General features: G+C 41.5%; 1 protein-coding gene across 2 annotated transcripts in view; it reads left to right on the forward strand.

Annotated features, from left to right (window-relative positions):
* Positions 1-25,442, forward strand: part of LOC132828418 (alpha-1,3-mannosyl-glycoprotein 4-beta-N-acetylglucosaminyltransferase C-like) — a 164,952-nt gene extending 139,510 nt beyond the window's left edge. For both annotated transcript variants that reach the window (XM_060845510.1, XM_060845509.1), the window contains exons 3-5: positions 6,316-6,471; positions 15,851-16,001; positions 20,284-25,442. In XM_060845510.1, coding sequence (XP_060701493.1) covers positions 6,370-6,471; positions 15,851-16,001; positions 20,284-21,440 — 1,410 coding nt within the window. In that variant the 5' untranslated portion in view covers positions 6,316-6,369 and the 3' untranslated portion in view covers positions 21,441-25,442. The remainder of the gene's footprint in view (positions 1-6,315; positions 6,472-15,850; positions 16,002-20,283) is intronic.
* The last annotated feature ends 81 nt before the right edge of the window (positions 25,443-25,523 follow it).

Consider the following 25,523-nt stretch of genomic DNA (forward strand, 5'->3'; position numbering starts at 1 on the left):
TTACTAACTATACCTCTATGTTCATATCCAAATCATTTATATAAATGACAAAAGGTAGTGGACCCAGCACTGGTTCTTGTGACACACCACTGGTCACAGGCCTCCAGTCTTAAAAACCAACCCTCCACCACCACCCTCTTTCTTCTACCTTTGAGCCAGTTCTGTATCCAAATAGCTAGTTCTCCCTGTATTCTGTGAGATCTAACCTTGCTAACCAGTCTCCCATGGGGAACGTTGTCAAATGCTTTTCTGAAGTCCATATAGATCACATCTATCTCTGTCCTCATCTATCCTCTTTGTTACTTCCTCCAAAAGTTGAATCAACTTAGTGAAACACAATTTCCCACTCACGAGGCCATGTTGACTATTCCGAATCAGTCCTTGTCTTTCCAAATACTTATAAATCCTGCCCCTCAGAATCCCCTCCAATAACTTCCCCAGCACTGACATCAGGCTCACAAATCTATAGTTCTCTGGCTTTTCTTTAGCACGTTCAATAAATAATGCCACCACGAAAGCCAACCTCCGGTCTTCTGGCACCTTATCTGTGATTATCGATGATACAAATATCTCAGCAAAGGGCCCAGCAATCACTTCTCTAGCTTCACATAAAGTTCTGGGGTACACCTGATCAGGTCTTGAGCATTTATCCACCATGATGCATTTTAAAATGTCCAGCACCATTTCCTCTGTAATATGGATGTTTTACAAGCTATCGTTATTTATTTCTCCAAGTTGTCTGGCTTCCATATCCTTCTCCATTGTAAACACTGATGTTAAATAGCTATTTAGTATCTCACCTATCACCTGCAATTCTACTCATAGCTGGTCTAGCTGATCTTTAAGGGGCCCTATTCTCTCCCTAGTTACTCCTTTGTCCTTTATGTATTTGTAGAATCTCTTGGATTCTCCCCCCCGCCCCCAACCCTAATTGCCAAAGCTATCACATGTCCCCTTTTTACCCTCCTAGTTAAGAATCACACAACACCAGGTTATAGTCCAACAGGTTTAATTGGAAGCACACTAGCTTTCGGAGCGACGCTCCTTCATCAGGTGAATGTTGAGGGCTCGATCGTAACACAGAATTTATAGCAAAAATTATGCAGTGTGATGTAACTGAAATTATATATTAAAAAATTGACTGTCTATTAAGCCTTTCATCTGTTAGAATACAGTGATAGTTTCACTTCTTTCATGTGTAAATCACAAAACCCTTCTTTTTAAAGTTGCGTTCTCGGGTTAGCTGTTAACAATGGTGACAGCTAGACATTATTTCCCTCAAGTATGCTTCTTAATGTCCTTCTACTCCTCAAGGGATTCACTTGTTCCCCGCTGTCTATACCTGACATATGTTTCCAACTTTTTCTTGACCAGAGCATCAATTTCTCTGATCATCCAACATTCCCTACACCTTACCAGCCTTGCCATTTACACTAATAGGAACACAGACTAAGCAGGAGGGTTCTTGATAAACTTAGCAGTAATGTTATGGGAAGTAGCGAGTATTATTTCAACTAGCCAGAATGTGCAGGTTGTGGAGGTTACAATTCTTTTCTTTCTTGTACAATTGGCTCAAGTCTATTCTAAGTATTTAAAAACTGCATATTGATTATCAATGTGGCTGGCTGGACTGAAACAAATGCAGAATTCTTGAAACGGGGTTCTCAAAATGCTGGAATTCAAACTGCCAGCCTGAATAGGTATAAGTTTTTCCAGATGCTGAAAATTACCTATTTTACTGTTGGAATAATATTGCTTGTATTGTATGCATTCCATTCACAAAGCACAAGAGAGTATGCAGTATTACTTCTGGAACAATTAAAGAAGATACAGTATACAGGCCAATGCTGTTTGGTGGTCAGTTTATTCCAAATCCGTGCTGCTATGGCTGATGAAAATGTTTTTAGCATTCTACTTTTTCCAAGCCAAGTTCTGTTTTAATAATTGAGACAGTGCAGTAAGCACTACCCATTGTTGTGATGTCATGGGGCCTTGGTCAGAGTTAAGAAAGAAGTGATAGGAGGCAGACCTGAGGCAAGTTTGCTCTTAACCTCCGTAGTAATGTTGGTCACATTTGTGTAGTCTGTAAATTGTTACTGTAATGCAATAAAACTAATTGCTTACACAAGACTCCAGGTAAACAGCTATCCTGATGCACACTATAGCACTTCAAATCATAGAATCCCTACAGTATGGAAACAGGCCATTCAGCCCATCAAATCTCCAAAAGGCATTCCATCCAGATCCACACCCCCACCCTTTTAATCCTGCATTACCCACCTAGCCAGCACATCCCTGGACACTGAGAAATTTAGCATGACCAATCCACCTAAACTGCACATCTTTGGACTGTGGGAGGAAACCAGAGCACCTGGAGGAAACTCTAGCAGGCACAGGGAGAATGTGCAAACTCCACACTGACAGTCACCTAAGGCTGGGATTGAACATGGGTTCCTGGTGCAGTGAAGCAGCAATGCTAACCACTGTGCCACCATGCTGCCATTTCAGGTTCAAGGGAACCCAGACACAGAACAGTCACGCTCAGAAGTTGGAGTACTGGCTTATTTTCTTTGCTCCTCCGCTGAATATTAAATGTAATATCAAGTTTGTCTCTCTAACTCTGCAGTGTCAGAGGATTGCATTTCAGAGCTGGTCAGTGTAGTTCAATAATACTTTGAAATAGCAAGTTACTACACAACCAATTAAGTGCTTCCAAGTCAGGGTCAGCGAAATATGATGGCCAGCACAGCATGGTTCCAGAATCATGAAGACAGCAGCTGAATAGATTTAGTAGTGTTAAGAAAATTCCTAAAGCCTTTTATTCCTATATAAGGAGCCAGCGGGTAACTAGAGAAAGGGTTGGCCCATTCAAGGACAAAGGAAGAAAGTTATGCATGGAGTCAGATAAAATGGGTGAAATTCTTAATGAGTACTTTGCACCGGTATTCACTGATGAGAGGGACATGATGGATGTTGAGGTTAGGCATAAGGAGGGAGGAAGTGATGGGCATTCTAAAAGGCATTAAGGTGGGCAAGTCCCCCAGGTCCGGATGGGATCTATCTCAGGTTTCTAAGGAAAGCAAGTGAGGAAATATAACAGATATCTTTACAGCTTCCTGAATACGGGTGAGGTCCCTGAGAATGGAGAATTGCTAACGTTGTTACCTTGTTTAAGAAGGGTATCAGGGATAATCCAGGTAATCATAGATTGGTGAGCCTGACGTCAGTGATAGGGAAGCTGCTAGAGAAGATACTGAGGGATAGGATCTATTCCCATTTGGAAGAAAATGGGCTTATCCATGATAGGCAGGGAACGTCATGTCTTACCAACTTAATAGAATTCTTTGAGCAAGTGACAAAGTTTATTGATGAGGGAAGGGCTGTAGGTGTCATGTACATGGATTTCGATATAGTGTTAAGGTTCCCCATGGTAGGCAGTTAGAGAACGTGAAGTCTCATGGGGTCCAGGATGTACTAGCTAGATGGATAGAGAACTGGTTGGGCAGCAGAAGACAGAGAATAGTAGTGGAAGGGAGTTTCTCAAAATGGAGACCTATGACTGGTGGTGTTCTACAGGGATCCATGTTGAGACCACTGTTGTTTGTGATATACATAAAAGATCTGGAGGAAAGCATAGGTGGTCTGATTAGCAAGTTTGCAGATGACACTACAATTGGTGGAGTAACACTTAGTGAAAGGGGCTGTCAGAGAATGCAGCAGAATATGGGAAGATTGAAGAGCTGGGCAGAGAAATGGCAGAAGGAGTTCAATCCAGGCAAATGCGAGATGATGCATTTTGGAAGATCAAATTCAAGAGCGGACTTACTGTAAATGGAAAAGCCCTGGAGAAAATTGATGTACAGAGAGGTCGGAGTGTTCAAGTCCATTGTACCTTGAAGGTGGCAGCAAAGGAGGTTCACCAGGATGTTGCCTGGTATGGAGGGCACGAGCTATGAAGAGAAGTTGAGTAGATTAAAATTGTTTTGATTTAGAAAGATGGAGGTTGGGTGAGGGTGGTGGCGTTACCTGATTGAGGTGCAAGAAGCTTTCACCCCAGAGTGGGGGACTCAATTACTAGCGGTCACGAGTTTATGGGAGATATGTGTGGAAAGTTCTTTACGCAGAGGGTGATGGGTGCCTGGAATGCGTTGCCGGCAGAGGTGGGCATGATAGCATCATTTAATATGCATCTAGACAGATACATGAATAGACAGGGAGCAAAGGGATACAGATCCTGAGAATAGAGACGACAGGTTTAGATAGAGGATCTGGATCAGCGCAGGCTTGGAGGGCTGAAGGACCTGTTCCTGTGCTGTATATGCTGGCCTGGGGGCAGCTCCTAGCTGTGTCTTCAAAATGTATTGTGGGATTTTTCATATCCTCCTAAGAGTGTAAATGAGACTGGTTTTAAGTGTCTCATCCAGAAGACCAGCACATCAGTAAAGTGTTAGCCCAGATTACATGCATGAACTGAGGTTTTAAATTAGAGAGGGGTAGCACTATTACAGAGTCAAGGCAGTTATCTTAAGATCACATTGGGTAGTTCATTTATCAGTTTGCAACATCATGTTTAATGATTTTAACCTATTTTTGGTTGCATAAATGACTCAATATGTGACTGTGATCATAGTTTAAAAAGAGAAACCATTCAAACATGATAAAAATCTGCTTTTACTAACAACTTGAGGACTGGGTCAGTTTGAGCCAGATGTGTGCACATCTGCAGATGAGTTTGAGTTTTATTTGCTGCTTTTTTGTTAGTGCAGCTACCTACAATTGTCAAAAATGGAAAGCAGTTAATTCTAATCCTTGCAGTTAATGGTCTCACTCCCTTCTCCAAACTTGACAATTAATTGTACAATTTCCAGTCCCTGTGGTTGTAACAAACCCTTACTGTCAGGAAACTTTTTCTATCGTGGCAAGTTTTTAAAAAAAAAGCTTTGGTTAAAACTTGCTCCAGATATTGTGTGATTCCTGATGCAATTAAACTGGAGGTGTTTGAGTTATTGTGTTGCAGACACATACTGACATATTAATTGGGACAAGAAGAATGACTAATGAGAAGTCATTGAACTAGCACAAGAATAGAGCCAAATCATGGGCTGATTATGATGCAAAGTATACACTGTGGGCACAATACTGCAAGCAAAGTTCTAACTTCAGGGGGTTCGCACAATTCACCTGTGTAAAGAATGGAAAGTATGAAATGTACCTGTCACCAGCCTCCTGAGTGTAGAAGATAGAATGAGCTCCCTTCATAGATATTCTCTTCTCCTTCGATTGGTGACAATGCCTCTAATACTTTAGAGATAACAGCCCCTGCAGTTACACCTGCCCGTACTATCAATCATCTAGCTTAAAATAGAAGAGAATAGAAAGGAAATTATGTCAAGCACAATTGCATTAAATAAGGTTCCAGTGTTTTTGGTTCAAAGCATCTTTGATAAGCTGATATGTATTATATCAAGTTGTTTTATCCCTTTACACAACATTTGGAATACTGTCAGATAAATTAATAGCTTGAATATTTATTTCTAATCTAGGGTTCAATATTGCAAAAACTACATCAGTAATTTTGATAAAGCAAATCCGCTACAACCAAATTGCGTGGACAACAATTTTCTTGGAATTTGTGTGTGAACCTGCTTGGTTTGATCCTTTTTAAAGGAAGACTCAGGAGAATGTCACTGGGACAAGAGACTAGTGTGCCCACTGAGTCAATTTATTATATCACTTAATATATTGTTGTAAAAAAATGGCATGAAGCAATTAGATAGTATGCCTCTGGCTAGTTTCATTCCATTTTTGCCAGATTGTGACTTTTGCAGCCTCAATGCAGAAGGGTCTCCTGTTCCCAAACCAACACTTGTGCCACTCCAAATCAGGAGGAGATGAGGCAAGCAAAGAGCACCGATACAGTTAGCTTTGAGATTAAATGAATACTGATTTCAACTAATGCTGAGTGCTAGAAACTCTCTTTCAACTTTAGAAGCACACAACGTCACAAAGATTTTCCAGATAGTATTTATTTTCCTTTTTAAAAGGAGTACTTATTTTCTCTCCATTACACTGGTATAAGGACTGGAAAGAGTCCTTGGATTTGTCACTTCTCTAGCCCAATTGTTTCAATCTTCATACAGAATGTCATCAGTAAGTATTCACTGGCTGTTTGAATATGGTACCCATCGCGGTGAAGCCTGATGGTCTCTCCGTATGTACTAGACTTTGTAAATTACTGTAACTTCCTTTCAAACTGATGCAGCCATCTGAAGACTCAAACTCCAGTTTGACAAATGGTCTGTGTTTTGTTTTCAGAGTGAGACTGAAAACAGCCCTTACTCATGATCAACTCGGAAAAATTCTGCTGCAATGAGATGCTACTGGAAACGATCGGTGATGGTGGTTGGTTTCTTCCTATTTGTTTGTCTTTTCATGTTCCTCTTTATGAACAATGAAGAAGGGAGCATATTGGTGAGTATTCTCAGTGGCACAGGTAGACAAGAGTCCACTTTGCATCAGCTTTTCAGCCGTGTTGATGTTTGTGCACCAAGTGTGACTGAGTAAGCACTTTCCCAACAATTGACAATGGGGGTTTTTCATGTGTGTTCAATTCAACAATTCATACCACCTTGTACAACAGCTCCATATCTGTCAAGTTTGCCACATTCTTCCATTGACACCAAACTTAAGGTTTCCTGTTGTGATCTGAGATCTTTAATTCTAATGGTAATGTGAAGAGTCATTTTCTCTAAGGGGTGAGGGAACTTGACACTATTCACGATGTGGAAAGTTGTTCAGGTTAAATTTGCCATTCATCAACGGTGTCATTAAAATAACTTTTCTCCCCAGCTCAGTAGATGAAATAGGGCCACCCTCATGTATCTTTAAGTGAAAACCACTTATTTCAAGCAGCTCCTGAAAGTACAGATGCAGCAAAACTGCAACTTTTATGTAGCTGTGTATTTTCTCAGTAGTTTGTAAACTGTCTTCATTAATAAGGAAATAATTACTTCATCCCTTTCTATCTCTATAGTTTCTAGCCATTTATCTCTTCCTAGCTTCTTTAATATCCCTGATTTTAAATGTCCAAACCTGCAACCTCTACTACCCCAGACTAGGTCACCGGATATATGGGAACATCATCAGATGCAAGTTCTGCTGAGAGTCACGCACCATTGGGCGGCACGGTGGCACAGTGGTTAGCACTGCTGCCTCACAGCGCCTGTAGACCCGGGTTCAATTCCCGACTCAGGCGACTGACTGTGTGGAGTTTGCACGTTCTCCCCGTGTCTGCGTGGGTTTCCAACAGGTGCTCCGGTTTCCTCCCACAGTCACAAAGATGTGCGGGTCAGGTGAATTGGCCAAGCTAAATTGCCCGTAGTGTTAGGTAAGGGGTAAATGTAGGGGTATGGGTGGGTTGCGCTTCGGCGGGTCGGTGTGGACTTGTTGGGCCGAAGGGCCTGTTTCCACACTGTAAGTCTAATCTGTAAGTCTAATCCTGACTTGGAACTATACACTTGTGCTTTATTGTCACTGAGTCAAAGTCCTGGAGCTCCCTCCCTAACAGCAATGTGGTGTACCTAACCCCCATGGTCTGCAGTAGTTTTACAAAAAGAGCTTACCTCCTCCTTTTCGAGGACAATTCAAGATAAGCAACGAATACTGGCCTGGCCAACCACACTAACATCCCTTTGAATCATCTTTTTTAAAACATTGCTCCACTGTCGATGGCTGTGCGTTTCATTGTGGAGCTCCCAGGATCTGGGACACCTTCCACCTCTACTGAATGTTCCTCCTTAAAAACACTTGAAACCCACCAAATTGACCAAGATTTTGGTAAGCTAACCTGATCTCCTAAGTGGCTCAGTGTATACATTGTTTTATAATGTGTGTGATCTGCTTTAAAAAGTTTAGTTTATATGGCGGGTCCTATTTAAATGCTGCTGATCCAGTACGTAGCGGACTGATGTCTTTAGTTATGTATGTTCCCATGCTTAAATAGAGCTTTCACTAGGAAATCTCCTATAAATCCACGAGAATTTAGGAATACAGAAAAAAATCTACTTGATAAATAATGAAGACAAATTAACAATACAGGCAATTGTTACCAAGCTATACTTCCCCCTGAATTCACATACATGTAATCTTTCACCATAACGTTGGGAAATGCCTATGGCATATAATAGGTCTTAAGACTCAAAACAGGTGGAAAGCAAAACTTCTATATTGTATTGAGAGATGAAAATTAATCTGCCTTTTAATTCGTACACTTGCCTAACCTGTTTTATTATATGTTTATTGCTGTGATGCATTAGATTGTACTTAAATGCCAAAGATGCCACATATTATCTGCATTCACTAGGATTTGATTTGGGAAGTAGGTACCAGATTAAAGTGATGCATAAAAACTGGCTGAGGCATAGAGACAATGGCTGTGCGTGCAAAGAGAATGGGCAAGATGAGCACAATTTACCTGGATTCCAAGCAGCCACTCCTTGAATTCCAATGATGTTAGTGCCTTTCACAATCTCAGGCATACCTAAATATACATTGCACTTGTGATGAAGGTGCATTTTAAATATGTCGCAGTACTTTCACTCTCACTGATCAAAGTCTTGAAACTTTCTCTCTAATGGAATGGTGGGTCTTCCTCCACCAAATAGACTGCAGAGGTTCAAAAACGCAGTTCACCAGCACCAGCCTAACTGGATATGGACAATAATATTGACCCAGACATTGATGTCCACATCCCAGCAATGAATGAAATATTTATACATTGTGTGTGTGTGTGTGTGTGTGTGTGTGTGTCTGTCTGTCTGTCTGTCTGTCTGTCTGTAAAACAGCGAACTGTGGATCCTTGCGTTTGTGGAAAGGTGTTAGGACTGTGGTATTTATGACAGAAAGTAAGCGTTTTTCTCAGGTCAGAGAATCTAGGTTTGCGTGAGTCATTTTGAAAATTCAATTCAAAATACACCAATGTTGAGTTTAGAAGCAAGATGAGCTTTTCTCTGTAAAGGGTTCAGGGAATAAGTTACCTCTACAGAAGGGTTTTAATTTGTGAAACTTCCAAGCAAGGAGAACCTAGTTGCAAAATATAAAGTTTGTCAGAACTGAGAAAGTTTAGGGTCTCTGATTTGTAGACGTTTAGAATGGGCTCATCAAGTTCTCTTCACAGTCCACAGGAAAGAATCTGGAAAAAGTCAAGTAAAACCCTAAAGGGTTGTAATGTGAGGTAATTTCTCTCTGGACTTGAATGACTATGATGGATAATTTCAGAAAATAGATTGATACTTTATTTTGCTATGTATTTTGATATCATTCTAACTTTTATTTTATTAAACTTTTTTTGTTTAATAAACTTCTGTTCTAGTGTTAGAGAAAATCTGTAGCCTCATTTGAATATATCTTGGTGACTAACAATCCTGTTGATGAACTAACCAAATAAACCATCATCTATCAAGCCAGACTTAATTCTGGGATCTTGTGCAGTAGTTCCATCAATTGGGATTCTGTCACAATGCATAAAATGGGTTTGAAGTGTTGTCGTTGTTTAAAAAAAAATGTAAGGTAGAACCAAAAGCAAATTTCAAAATGGTGTAGAAATGTGTTCCTTGTCGTATTGTGACTGAGGCACAGTGAAAATTTATGTTCAGCAATTACTGTCAATCTCTATTTCCTTGCTCCCTCTGGTGGATGGTATTCTCCCTGCAATGATAATGTAAATTGTCAAAGTCAAATCAGATGAAGGAACAAGGCTGCGTATCTTACTTTTTTTACAATGATTTTCAAGTTATCTTTTTTTAAAATTCATCTCGTGGACTTTGAGCATCTGATAAGACCAGAATTTATTGCCCATCCTTAGTTGTCCTTGAGAAGGTGATGGTGAGTAATCTTGTTTTAGATTACTTACAGTGTGGAAACAGGCCCTTTGGCCCAACAAGTCCACATCGACCCTCCGAAGAGCAACCCACCCAGACCCATTCCCCTACATTTACCCCTTCACCTAACACTATGGGCAATTTAGCATGACCAATTCACCTAACCTGCACATCTTTGGACTGTGGGAGATAACAGGAGCACCCAGAGGAAACCCACGCAGACACGGGGAGAATGTGCAAACTCCGCACAGACAGTTGCCTGAGGCGGGAATTGAACCCGGGTCTCTGGTGCTGTGAGGCAGCAGTGCTAACCACTGTGCCACCGTGCCACTCCAACCAGTAAGAAACACTGAGCAATTCAGCTACAAATGTGTATTTTAGATTAGATTCCCTACAATGTGGAAACAGGCCCTTCGACCCAACAACTCCACACCGGCACTCCGAAGAATGACCCACCCAGATCCATTTCCCTCTGACTAACGCACTTAACACTATGTAAAGATTAGAGTAGTGCTGGAAAAGCACAGCAGTTCAGGCAGCATCCGAGGAGCAGTAAAATCGATATTTCGGGCAAAAGCCCTTCATCGGGAATACAAGCAGAAAGCATGAAGGGTGGAGCGATAAGTGAGAGGAGGGTGGGAGTAGGGAGAAAGTAACATAGAGTGCAATAGGTGAGTGGGGGAGAGGATGAAGGTGATAGGTCAGGGAGGAGGGTGGAGTGGATAGGTGGAAAAGAAGATAGGCAGGTAGGACAAGTCATGGGGACAGTGCTGAGCTGGAAGTTTGGAACTGGGGTGAGGTGTGGGAAGGGGAAATGAGAAAACTGTTGAAGTCTACATTGATGCCCTGGGGTTGAAGTGTTCCATGGCGAAAATGAGGTGTTCTTCCTCCAGGTGTCGGAGCGGCGGTGAAGGAGGCCCAGGACCTCCATGTCCTCGGCAGAGTGGGAGGGGGAGTTGAAATATTGGGCCACGGGGCAGTGTGGTTGATTGGTGCGGGTGTCCCAGAGATGTTCCCTAAAGCGCTCTGCTAGGAGGCGTCCAGTCTCCCCAATGTAGAGGAGATCGCATCGGGAGCAACGGATACAATAAATGATATTGGTGGATGTGCAGGTAAAACTTTGGATGTGGAAGGCTCCTTTGGGGCAAGGTGTGGGCGCAGGTTTTGCAATTCCTGCGGTGGCAGAAGAAGGTGCCAGGATGGGAGGGTAGGTTGTAGAGGGGTGTGGACCTGACCAGGCAGTCACGGAGGGAACAGTCTTTGCGGAAGGCTGAAAGGGGTGAGGAAGGAAATACATCCCTTGTGGTGGGGTCTGTTTGGAGGTGGCGGTAATGTCGGCGGATGATTTGGTTTATGCGAAGGTTGGTAGGGTGGAAGGTGAGCACTAAGGGTGTTCTGTCCTTGTAACAGTTGGAGGGGTGGAGTCTGAGGGCGAAGGTGCGGGATGTGGACGAGATGTGTTGGAGGGCATCTTTAACCACGTGGGAAGGGAAATTGCGGTCTCTAAAGAAGGTCATCTGGTGTGTTCTGTGGTGGAACTGGTCCTCCTGGGAGCAGGTACGGCGGAGGCAGAGGAATTGGGAATACAGGATGGTATTTTTGCAGGAGGTAAGGTGGGAAGTGGTGTAATCCAGGTAGCTGTGGGAGTCGATGGGTTTGTAATAGATGTCGGTGTCAAGTCGGTCGTCATTAATGGAGATGGAGAGGTCCAGGAAGGGGAGGGAGGTGTCAGAGATGGTCCAAGTAAATTTAAGGTCAGGGTGGAATGTGTTGGTGAAGTTGATGAACTGCTCAACCTCATTGCGGGAGCACAGGGTGGCGCCAATGCCGTCATCAATGTAGCAGAGGAAGAGGTGGCGAGTGGTGCTGGTGTAATTAGACTGTTCTACATAGCCAACAAAGAGACAGGCATAGCTGGGGCCCATACCGTTGCCCATGGCTACCCCTTTGGTCTGGAGGAAGTGGGAGGATTTGAAGGAGAAATTGTTAAGGGTGAGGACCAGTTCGGCCAAACGAATGAGAGTGCCGGTGGAAGGGTACTGTTGGGGATGTTAGGAGAGTAAGAAACGGAGGGCTTGGAGGCCCTGGTCATGGCGGATGGAGGTATAGAGGGATTGGATATCCATGGTGAAGATGAGGCATTGGGGGCCAGGGAAGCGAAAGTCTTGGAGGAGGTGGAGGGCGTGGATGGTGTCTCGAACGTATGTGGGGAGTCCCTGGACTAGGGAGGATAGGACAGTGTCGAGGTAGGTAGAGGTGATTTCATTGGGGCAGGAGCATGCTAAGACAATGGGTCGGCCAGGGTGGTCAAGCTTGTGGATCTTGGGAAGGAAGTAGAACCGGGCAGTGCGGGGTTCCAGGTCTGAGATTGGAAGCTGTGGGTGGGAGACCTCACACTATGGGCAATTTAGCATGGCCAATTCACCTGACCTGCACATCCTTGGACTGTGGGAGGAAACCCCCGCAGACGTGGAGAGAATGTGCAAACTCCACACAGGCAGTCACCTGAGGCTGGAATTGAACCTGGGACCTTGGTGCTGTGAGGTAGTAGTGCCAACCACATGCCGACCTTGCTTTGAACAGCTGCAGTTCATGTGGTATGTGTGCACTGCTGTGCTATTGGGGAGGGAATTCCAGGTTTCTGACACTGGAATAGGATATAGTTCCATGGGGGTTTTGGAGAGGAATTTACTTGTAGTAGTGTTCCCAAACATCTGTTACCTCTTGCTTTGAGATGGTAGAAGTTGCGAGTTTGAAAGGTGCTGTTGAAGGAGCCTTGATGAATTACTACGGTATTTCTTGTAGATGGCGTGCAGTACTGCCACAGTGTTAGTGGTGGAGGGAGGGAATATGGTGGATGGGGTGAGAATCAAATAGGCTGTTTTGTTCTGGATGGTGGGAGAAAGTGAGGACTGCAGATGCTGGAGATCAGAGCTGAAAAATTGGTACTTACTGTCTTTAATTTCCGATATGGCTCGGAAGAGCTCTTTGTTTAGTGTATGGATTCTTCTGTGGATGAAGAATAGTAGAGGTCCTTGGCAGGTCTGTGAGAATGTTGAGGATTCCTGAAGAAGGGCTTATGCCCGAAACGTCGATTCTCCTGCTCCTTGGATGCTGCCTGACCTGCTGTGCTTTTCCAGCAACACATTTTTTAGTTTTGTTCTGGATGGTGTCAAGCCTTTTGAGTGTTGGAGTTTCGCCCATCCAGACAAGTGGAGAATATTCCATCAAACTCCTGACCAGTATCTTGTAGATGGTGATCAAGCTTTGGGAAGTCATACGGTAAGTTCCTTATCATAGAATTCCCAGCCTCTGACTTGTTATTGCAGCCAGAGTACTCAGTTTTGATCCAGCTCACTGATCTGGAACCCGCAGAATATTACATGTTTATTTTAAGTCCTCCCATTTAAGGGGAACTCCAAGTCTGTAACTCAGCCATCAATGAATGAATTCTACTCTCTATACAGGAGGGGCATTTATAAGCTATTCATTTTTGTAGTACTTTGCCACACTTTCCAGGTGAGTGAGTCAAATTTGATAACGAGTCAGATATCACATTTTGTTCATGGATGAAGACAGAATCCGGAATCTGGGTTCATAACCTAGCCTGGCATTTCAATGCATTGCTAAGAGGGTGTGGCATTGTCAGATGTGAAGATAAACTTCAAAACTCTGGTGCGGCCGCAGTTGGAGTATTGTATACAGTTCTGGTCACCACATTATAGGTAAGATGTGGAAGCTTTGGAAAGGGTTCCTCATAGGATGTTGCCTGGTATGGAGGGGAGGTCTTACTAGGAAAGGCTGAGGGACTGAAGGCTGTTTTCGTTAGAGAGAATGTGGTTGAGAGATGACTTAATTGAGATCTAAGATAATCAGAGGGTTAGATAGGGAGGGAGAGTCTTTTTTTCTCAGATGGTGAGAGCTAGCATGAAGGGACATCACTTTAAATTGAGGGTTGATAGATATAGAACAGATGTTAGAGGTAGTTTCTTCACTCAGTGAGTAGTAGGGGCGTGGAACGGCCTGCCTGGCAATAATAGTAGAGTTGCCGACTGTCAGGGCATTTAAATGAACAGACATATGGATGAAAAGGGAATAGTGTAGGTTAGATGGGCTTCAGAAAGGTTGGTGCAACATCTAGGGCCGAAGGGCCTGTACTGCGCTGGAATGTTCTATGTTGTCTTTGTTCAAGTGGTTGCCAAAAATCTATAATATTATTTTTTCATTCAACCACCACTATTAAGAAAAAACATCAATTTGCCATTGGTCTTGTTTATGTTTATGGAACCTGAAACTCACTGAAGTGGGCTGCATTGTCCTGGCTGGTATTGAGCATTTCAGTGGGTGCGTATGCACCATATTAGTCTCATTTTCTGTTTGTACATTGGCTGCCATTTGTTACTCTTCGACACTGGTAAATTGGACATGAAATAGTTCAAGAATACAAGGGGCCTGTTGTAAATATTGAGTGGGCCACAGATATTCTTGTAGGTTCACTAGTGCAGGTTAATGCTATGAGAAGCTGCTATGCTCTGTCCCTAATTCTCCTCATTCCTGATGAAGGGCTTATGCCCGAAACGTCAAATTTCCTATTCCTTGGATGCTGCCTAACCTGCTGTGCTTTAACCGGCAACACATTTTCAATCCTAATTCTCACTGCCCATATTAACCCAGAATTAGTGTAACCCAAGGCATGTGACAATACCAATCTGTTCCATGAATATACAGGACCCATTCAAATGTTTCTCAAATCTTTCCTTCGGCAGGACTGATGAACGTAGAATCAAAGAATCCTTAGAGTTTGGACACAGGCCATTCGGCCCATCTAGTCCACACCGACCCTCCGAGGAGAATTCACCTTATCTCTGTAACCCGCATTTTCCATGGCCAATCCACCTAACCTGCACACCTTTGGACTATGGGAGGAAACCCCACAGACATGGGGAGAATGTACAGATTCCACACAGACAGTCGCCCGAACCTGGAATTGAAACTGGGCCCCTGATGCTTGGAGACAGCAGTGCTAAACACTGAGCCATTGAGTGTCATCCCTACACTCAAATAAAATGAATTTAATAGGAACTCAAACAACAGGTTTATTTTGTAGTATGCTTATCCCTGAATTAAAATAGCAATTCCACACTTCCTTTCCCTTAACACTTTGTCTCACTGCAATAAACAGCAAACCTTTCCAGTACAGTAGACACAACGTTCACTTTAAATATTACTGTATTTTAATACTCAGCTCGGAGCCCCATATCTCCCCTTCACATCACCATTATTAAACCAAGACTGAATCTGAACAATGGTCGTCTTCTATAGTTTTTAAAATTATCGCCGTAGGAGGAATTCATTAGGTTGTCATGGTAACTGCACCAATGAGTACGAATCAATTGAACTAACTCCATCAGAATGGGTGTGAATGATCATTGAAATATTCTAACCACTTTCCACACACTCAGTCATGCTATTCTACAAATTGAATCCACTGAGATCAACATTTACCTCAATAACTCTACTTTGAATATAAATTATAGCAAACCCAATACTATGTCCCCACCTTTATCCCTTCATAATGGCATTTTGAAATCTCTAAAATGTGAGTACTTTGTAAATGAAAAGCAAGCATTTACAAACACTGGGTGGTGGGGAGAAATCCCTATCATCTTACATTAAAATATGACTGTAACAAAGGGAGTTCTTGCAGATATGGTATTTTAGTGATTTCAACCATGGCACCACCACCTTACATAAAATAAATATTTCTGCATCTTTTTAATAAAGAGCAAGATGGTTTACTTGTCCATGTTGAGCACCCCATACTGTAAGGAGTTTTTGCACTCAGGATGTATGAAAGTGCCGAGCTTGTTAGCTTGACATGTAAAGCAGGGATTACTGAAAGATATGTCTTTGATAATTATATGACTTCTTATTGGTGGTGCAATTTACAGTTGTTTACATTTGTCTTTCAGGAAGAAGAAGAAAGGAGATTGGCCAAAGAAATAGCTGTACAGCAGTTGTATTCAGAGAGGAATGTGCAGAACTTCAGGGAGCTGATAAACTTTTCTGCACCTATTAATGTCACCTATCAATATTTAGCAGGTTATCCTTTACTGAAAAAGAGTAAGAGAAAAGCATTTTCTTTGACGTTTTTCACGTGTGTGTGAGAGCTGTAAGATGAAGGAATTGCATTTAAGGGTTAATAATCTTGGTCTAAAGTCTCCTAAAGCCAGACCTATTGTCTGAACTGTAATTGGCGTTTCAAATTAACAAAACTTACATTTAAAAATTCCATTTACCTTCATTTCATTGTGAATAATTTTGCACTGACCCAACAAATGAAATTTGTGTTTCTACCCAACTTGGAGATGTCTTACACTTCCATATAGTCCACATGTTTATTGAAACATCTTGTTAGTGATGAACATTACTTGTTCCTACCTATAGCAGTGTGAAGCAGTTAGCATCATCAAATGTTAACTTTCAGGATAATGTGAGGTAGGCGGGACACTTCTCAGCAGCAAAAGTGATGGCTTTGGATTCGTTTATGGGTTTGTGTGATATACAGTGAGAAATAAATGCTGACAATCAATTTAGGATTATTAGCCGAGTTGACATTGTGAAGCATGTGCACATACTGGAAACTACAAAAATTAATACATGGGGCCTTGTTCTGTGCAAACAGAAATAAATGTACATGCTGCTTCAACCCAGAAAAATAGGTGACGTTCTTTGGTACGTTTTTCAGAGCAATTCCAAAACCAATCATAGTCAACTTGTTTGGTTTAGAAATTAAACAAAGCAAGGCAATTAACTGTCAGTCATCTAACTGATAAATTCTACATGGTAATGTCTCTCCCAATCAAAGTCTCTTTTGAGTCAGTCAGTACTCTTCTCTCCTACAATGAAAAAGTTGTTTCCCTTTACATTGGTATTCTTGCAAATTATCCTGATCGAGTGCAAGATGTTTTTTTTATGGCAAACTCAAGTTCTGTATTATCAAATGAATAAGTGCAATGTTGCATTGGCTTATCTCAAACGCCTGTTGGCTGGACGGCTAGTTTGTGATGCAGGGTGATGCCAACAGCGTGGGTTCAATTTCTGCACCAACTGACATTCCCATGGAACTTGTGTCCCCTCAACCTCACTCGGCATCTAAGATGTAGTGACCCTTGGGTTAAACCATTACCAGTCTCCACTGTCTAGTAAAGAGCATCCCTGTGATTCTCTGGGATGATGGTGACTTTACCTTTACAATATGTATATGTTTATAAATATTTAAATACACAATAAGCCTTGAATGAATTGTGTTACTTAAATGATTTCATCAGATTTTTTGGTCAAACTATTAGATTAGATTACTAAGTGTTGAAACAGGCCCTTCGGCCCAACAAGTCCACACCAACCCTCCTGCAAATGTGTTGCTAGTCAAAGCACAGCAGGTTAGGCAGCAAACCCTCCGAAGAGCAACCCACCCAGACTCATTTTCCTACATTTACATATTCTAGTCCTGAATTGCGTATTCTGTTGGTGGACCAATTTATGCTGCCATTGAAAATCAAAATTTATGCCAGTTGCTGGAGAAGATCCAATGTAAAAGGCACAAAGGCTCGACTTAAGATTGTTTATCTGATACCCAGATAACAAATAATATCGAGGCTATAACTGATCCAGAGCACAACCAGATCATTGTGTATACTAATAGTGGCCCTTCTCTGTTCTGCAGAATGCAGGACAGGTTCACAGCCCCACATAGACCTTGGGCCAGTGGCTAACTGCTGCCAAGAGAAAGGGGAAATGGATGCTCCAGCCACTTCATTTGTGAGTGGTTTCTACACATTCCATTCGTGAAGTTTTGAAGAAATCCATCAAGAAAGTACTTCAAATCACACTGATCAATCTGCTAAACAGCAGCTAATATTCGATGCAATTTCCTGGAAGAGAGTATTGTGAGCCATCTGCAGTGTGTATAAACAAAAAAGCCCTCTCCTCGTTTCACGGAAAGCTCCCTATAAGGTAGCGGATAGCACTCCAGCAAATGCCCACTGACTAGGGACAATGTGGCCACTCACACCAGAAGTGAAAGTTGCGAATCAACCTCCAATGCAAATTATCGCTGAGAATCCTGAACTATGGATCACATCACATCAACCTGCTCACTAAGAACAGTAGGAGGATGCACATTATCACTCCACCTGATCTCTTCAGAGGCCACTGAGTAGAGAGCTAAACCAGAGGAAGGGAAAATAAAAGACATTCTTTTCAACCTCCCAGCTGGTTTTAACAAACAGCTACACCTTTCTCCACTAAAAAATGGTTAAACATTTTCAATATAAGCAAGACAGCCAATTACATGGCTTTTCTTGAGTAAAAAAAAGAGCAATTTTGTTGTCTTGAAACTCAATAATAGCGGTAGAAAGTAAAGCTTAAAGCTTTGGGCAGTCACATGAGCTTGCTCTGTCAGTCTCTCACATCCAACATTAAAAGGGGATAGTTTTCAGTACAAAGGAAGCTAATCCTTTTGATGTCCTTGAGATATCAGTTTAACCTGAGACCACAGTTGGTTAGTTAGCTGTTGGATCATCAGCTATAGTAAGGTTGCACTTATTTTTAAAATACCCAGCTCCCTGTTGCTTCATCTCCTCTTTCTGTGGAAACTTTTCATCTTGAGGGACAGAGAGAGAGTTCGCAACCTATATTTGGGTCTGCATTTTTAGTTTCATCTCCCCTAATCTACCACAGAAGCCCCAGCAATATCAACTGGCTGTATGTTCTTCTATCATAGAGATGTATAGCACGGAAACAGACCCTTCAGTCCAACTTGCCCATGTGGACCAGATATCCTAAGTTAATCTCGTCCCATTTGCCAGCATTTGGCCCACATCTCTCCAAACTCCTCTTATTCACATACCCATCCAAGATGCTTTTTAAATGTTGTAATTGTACCAGCCTCCACTTCTTCTGGCAGCTCGTTCCATGCAAGTGTTGCCCTTTGGATCCCTTTTAAATCTTTCACCTGTCACCTTAAGCCTGTACCCTCCAGTTTTGGATGCCCCCAGCCCAGAGAAAAGACCTTGTCTATTCACCCTGTCCATATAAACCTCTATGAGGTTACCCCTCAGCCTCAAAGCTCCAGGGAAAATAGCCCCAACCTATTCAGGATCTGCATATAGCTGAAATCTTCCAATCCTGGCGACATCTTGTAGATCTTTTCTGAACCCTTTCAGATTTCACAACATCCTTCCTACAGCATGTCGACTGGAACTGCATGCAGTATTCCAATAGTGGCCTAAACAGTGTCCTATACAGCTCTAACATGATGTCCCAATTCCTATAATCAATGCTCTGACTAATAAAGGCAAGCATACCCAATTCCTCCTTCGCTATCCTACCTACCTGCGACTGCACTTTCAAAAGAACTATGAGCCTGCACTCCAACATCTCTTTGTTCAGCAACATTCCCCAGGACCTTACAATTAAGTGTATAAGTCCTGCCCTGGTTTGCTTTTCCAAAATGCACCTCCTCGCATTTATCTCAATTAAACTCCATCTGCCAGCCATTGGCACATTTGATCAAGATCCCGTTGTACTTCTTTGCTGTCCACTATACCTTCAGTTTTGGTGTCTTCTGTAAACCTACTAACTATACTTCCTATGTTCACATCCAAATCATATAAGTGATGAAAAGCAATGGACCCAAAACTAATCCTTGTGGCACAGCACTGGTCATAGGTCTTCCATCTGAAAAGCAACCCTCGACCACCACCCTCTGTCTTCTACCTTTGAGCTAGTTCTGTATCCAAATGGCTAGCTCTCCCTCTATTCTGTGTGATCTAACCTTGCTAACCAGTCTACCATCTGCTCATATTTTGATGTCAGAGCTGATAACTGTAGTCCGAAGTTCCATTTCTCACCATGATATAAATGCATTAGGAGATGCAGGTCTTTTCACATCCCCCAGTGGGGTGTGAGGAGCCTTCTTTTTTTCAATCTCTTTGGAGAAAACTGTTAATTTCAGCTATGGCTTTCTTTCATTTAGTTAGTATTGGTTTTGTGAGACTTGGCCAAGGTATCTGGATCAGGTGATGCCTGCGACTATTTTAAATGTGTTTTTGGCCCCAATTTAAAAACGTTTCAGTCCATAAATGCCCCAGGTATTGAATTTCATCATCTGGTTCAATGATCAATTGGTTTATTGTATACCATCGTGATATGTAAAGTTGACCTAATATCCCAACCGAACCATAGGCTTTGACCAGCCCTTTATTGTATGAAACCGTTTGAATGCAGCATCCTACATTGTTGGTGAAATGGAAGTAGATTGGATTGGTTTTTGCTTTGAAATTTTTAGTGCATATCTTTAGACTTTTGACAATTGAATAAACTTATTTCTGTCTACTTGCAGAATATCTTACAGTAGGACTGTCTTCAGTGAAACGAAAACGTGGGAATTATCTCTTTGAAACGTTAAAATCCATATTTGATCAGTCCACAAATGAAGAGCTCACTGAGATGGTGGTGGTCGTACACTTAGCAGACTTTGACATGGCATGGAATGCACAAATAGTTCAACAGGTTTCCAGAAAATTTGCTCACCATATTATCTCTGGCCACTTGGTTATCATTCATGCTCCCCAAATGTACTATCCATCTCTAAAAGGTCTGAAACGAAATTATAATGACCCAGCTGATCGTGTGACTTTCAGGTCAAAACAAAATGTCGACTATGCTTTCCTGCTCAATTTCTGTGCAAACTTATCCGAATATTACCTAATGCTGGAAGACGATGTTCAATGTGCCCGTTCTTTCCTAACAGCCATCAAGAAAGTCCTTGCTTCAAAGGAGGGTTCCTATTGGGTGACATTAGAGTTTTCCAAGTTGGGTTATATTGGAAAACTTTACCATTCTACTGACCTTCCAAGATTGGCCCACTTTCTCCTAATGTTTTATCAGGAGATGCCATGTGACTGGTTACTGATTCATTTTCGAGGCCTTCTCACTCAAAAAGATGTCATCCGCTTTAAGCCTTCCCTTTTTCAGCATATTGGATATTATTCCTCTTTCAGAGGGACTGAAAATAGGTTAAAGGATGATGACTTTGAAGAGGACTTCTTTGATATACCTGACAACCCGCCAGCCACTATCTACACAAGTCTCAAGGTATTTGAGAACTATGACCCCAGCAAAGCTTATAGTAATGGTGATGCGTACTTTTGGGGAAAATCACCCTCAGCTGGAGACTACTTCAGTATTGTATTCATGAAGCCAATGAATGTCACCAGAATCCATGTTGTCACTGGTTCAGAAGATAGACATAATGATATTCTTCACTCTGGCATCCTTGAAGTTGGAAAGAATCCAAAAATAACGCAGAAGGGTAAAGATTGCTCAGACTATGTTAAACTAAATGAGTTCCAAAAAGGACTGTTTGATAAAAAAGATATCAATACCATCATTGATTTCAGTGTAGACTGTGTGCGAATATCTATAACAAACAGTCAAAAAGACTGGATAATTATTAGAAGCATCAGTATTTGGGTAAAGCACAACAACCCTCTATGACGACAATATATCCCCAAGTATCATTCTCTTCCTTACTCTCCTCAGTGACTCGTGCTGGGACATAGTTCTGTGAGGGTATCTTACTAAATGGTTTCTTGTTTGTGGGTGAGCTTAGACAGTAAATGATGTCAGCCTATTCAGTGAAACAGTGCCACAGCTCACTGATGTCCTGGCACCTATTAGGAGTGTGGTAAATGGTGATTGGGACCAAAGCCTTGGTTGATTTGTACCACCTGCCCTTATCTCAGTCCAAGGATATTGAAATACGAAGTTTGTTTTCAAAGCCAATTGAAATTACATTAGTGCATCTCACTTACTAAGTTGAACTGAATACCTACCAATTAATTTTTTTTTCAGATCGATAAAAACTTTTAATATATAATGAAAATAATTCCAAAGGATCGTGTGATGTTTTGATTACCAGGCTATCTGCTGCCAACTAGCATTCCATACCAAATGATTCATTCCAAATATATAGCACAAAAAATTAATTATTTCAAAAGAAATCTTGCGTTCTCTAATTCTTGTGTGCCTGTTTGTTTCCATACAATTTCAGTGTGTAAGCCACCATTGCATTATGACCCTTCTCCCTCAGAAGTAAGTGGTCTGACCAGAGATTTGAATGTGATGGCGTTCAACAGATCCTCCATTTCTGCCCACTGATGTAATAACCTAACTGGTACTGAAAAGAAGGAGCCAGAACAAGTTTATTATGCCAAGGGCCAAGTTGTAATGGAAATTCATGAATCATCCAAATGTGCTCACAAAATATCTGGGACATCTGTTCTACCCAACACCAGCTATTAACAAGCACAATGAGAATGCAGCATTATTATGTGTGTAAATGGTTTAAAATCAAAAGTTTAGATTGCTGAACAAAGCTATCTTGAATTCATGATGCGGAGGTGTGGGTGTTGGACTGGGGTGGACAAAGTTAAAAGTCACATGACACCAGGTTATAGTCCACAGGTTTATTTGAAGGTACAAGCTTTCAGAGCACTGCTCCTTCATCAGGTCACTAGTGGAGCAGGATCATAGGACACAGAATTTATAAGTAAAAGATCAAAGTGTAATACAACTGATCTAATGTATTAGACAAATCTAGCTGTTAAGTCTTTAATCACTTAGAACGGGGATGCAGGTTAACCACTTAATTGGCATGGAGAGAGGTTCTGTGCCAAAATAAGAGTGATAGATGTGCTCTCCAAACTGAAGAATTAACAGGGGACTTTGGGTTGAGTGGTGTTGCAAACTGTAATAAAGAATACATAGCTGAGAGGGTATTTCAACAGGAAGGCACCCTCTGACCAATCTCTTTGAAAATTGGTTTAAAAAATAGAGAAACCAGCTAGGCTACTGCCAGTAGGAGAATCCCGCTGGAAGGTGCCATTTGGCTGCACCCTCATCAAGGCAGGTAGGGAAAACGTGAACTCCCCTGGATGACTGGCACAGATTCTGCCAATAGCTGCCCACCTTCAGGCAGTTAAATTACTGCTTTCTCCCCCTCACTTCTTTCTTCCCCTACCAACAAAAGAAAACTGATATCAGGAGATTGAAGGCTGACTGGAAACTCCCATTTAGTGTCCTTGGACTATCCTTACTTAACAAGACTCTTAATTAGCCTAAATGGCTGCAGCCAGCCCCTTCAGATTCCAAATCCACCTCAACCTCTCTAAATGGGCAACAGGGTCAGGAAGCTGACACATCCATCTCTGTTCTACACCTCACCAGGGCCTGAAAACTCTGCCGTCACGTTGATGCAAAGACAGAATGGAACAGAGTGAGGAGAATATCGGCAATTTACATAATTCTGTGAATTAGGATGAGCTACCAGGAAGGTCACGATTTGACGATGCTGGTGTTGGACTGGGGTGTACAAAGTTAAAAATCACACAACACCAGGTTATATTCCAACAGGTTTAATTGGAAGCACTAGCTTTCAGAGCGTCGTTCCTTCATCTGGTGGTTGTGGGAACACAATTGTAAGGTACAGAATTTATAGCAAAAGTTTACAGTATGATGTCACTGAAATTATACATTGAAAAATACTTTGACAATCAAGGTATTTTTCAATGTATAATTTCCGTTGTGTCCTCCACAACCACCTAATGAAGGAATGACGCTCTGAAAGCTCGTGTGCTTCCAATTAAACCTGCTGGACTACAAACCTGCTGTTGTGTAATTTATAACTTTGTACCAGGAAGGTGAGTTGCTTCTGAATAGAGGTTTATTTGTGTCTGTATTGAGAAAGCAAGGGTGACAGGTGGAATTTCAAACCATTAACCATCTGAGGGAGATTCACCGTCTTCTGTAATGTTGGTTATTGATAAGGCGTTATGTATATTTGTGCAAACCTTTGTACTATAATTCAAAGAATGCCTTTACTTTGACGTATTGTATAAATTGATAAAGAATGTGATTATTACTGTTTTCAAAGAAACTTTGAATATGAACTTTTATTCATGAACACCTATAAATATGGAAATGTTTACTCTTGTGCTTTTTTTTAAGGTGAAGGAAGAGTTGTTTGAATGTTTGAGTAGTAATTACAACCATGATCCATTACTATTAGAAACGTCATAATATATTTTCATGAGTTGTTTTCAAAATATACCTCTTTCATCTGAATTTCGACTGTTCCAAAGGATGCAAATTAAAACGATAGACCGACAAAATGCAACCTATTCTGTTCAAGCATAGAGAGATTTTCTGTAATTTTTTTCTCACTAACCAGAATGTGGTGTTTTGCAAACACATGAAGTGTGCTAGAACTGAAAGTAATTATAACAAGGAAGTATTGTGCCCTGTTAATATTGTATAGGAAAACATCCAAATTGGTTGATTTGCATGCTAGCCAAAGTTGACTTTTTATGGAATTACGTAACTAAAGCTGGCCACAGGAACAACACTAGAAAGATTGTTAAACGTTCTGGTTAAATTAGTCAACATCAGTTCACAATGAAGGCTTTGCAATGCATTGATCATTTGTAAATGGTCTGCATTGCCAGTGTGAAACAGGTTATTCTGGATCCATGGGTCCCAAAGCTTTTCCACCCTCTGCTCTTCCTTGTGCTCTGTTGTAGACTGATTAGTCAACAATTCCTCATTATCGTTAGATTATGCACCTACCAGGATGCTGGAAGACCATCTTGATGGATCTTTTAATCGTTCAGCAATTCCACATTTACTAGGTCAGATTGCAAAGTGCTTTAAAAGTTCATTTTACACTGCTTGAATCCACACTCCTGCCTCCATACCCCTGACATCCAAGTCTTGTGCAGCTGGTGGCAATCTCCAAGTGGAATTGTTTGATTCTTTGAGTGCCAACTGTCAAATTTGTTATAACTGGAAAGTTTGCTTTACCATTGGCCCAGTTACAATGGAGCCTTGTAGGTATTTTAATCGACGTATTCGAGAATATTAGGAGAGGGATGTGTCCAATGCACCAGAAAAACCTTCATATTTGAGTCTTGTATTGGGAGCCAGAACAGACCTTGCGTGGTGGAAGAGTTTTAAGTGTCAGAACAGTAGCAATGTGCCAGCAGCAATCCCATGGCACTGCAAAACCTGTGGTTTAGGTGGACTTCTGGAGTTATGCCCATTGCACAGATTGCACTTAGCGAGTTCTTACAGATGTTGAATTAATGAGCTGTTAAGTGACCTGTGTAAAGGACAATTATCAATTATGCTTATAATGGGCATGAACAGGTCTACTGATTTACGTAATTAAATCATGTAAAAATCCTGTTTAGTTTTGTCAGCATTTGGGAAATTCCATTCTGCATTTCCATGATTGTTATTTTTCAAAGGAAAATGTAAATCCATGAATATGGTTGGAGCCCATTTATGTAGCTCTTGAAGAGTACACTGTGTGTATGTACTGAACTACAAATCTCTTTTTACAGTGCACAAACAAAACAAGCATTTTGCGAAGTTTATAAATGTGTACAGTGTGGATGCTCTGAAGGGAGTGGGAAAGAATAAAACTTTGTACAACCAGAAGATTAGAATGAGCGTTTGTTTTTTATGATTCAGATGATTTACCTGGGTAACAGCTCAATTCAATTGTCTTACATTTGTGAT

Source organism: Hemiscyllium ocellatum, chromosome 26 (assembly GCF_020745735.1).
Source record: "Hemiscyllium ocellatum isolate sHemOce1 chromosome 26, sHemOce1.pat.X.cur, whole genome shotgun sequence".
Taxonomy (NCBI): Eukaryota; Metazoa; Chordata; class Chondrichthyes; order Orectolobiformes; family Hemiscylliidae; genus Hemiscyllium; species Hemiscyllium ocellatum.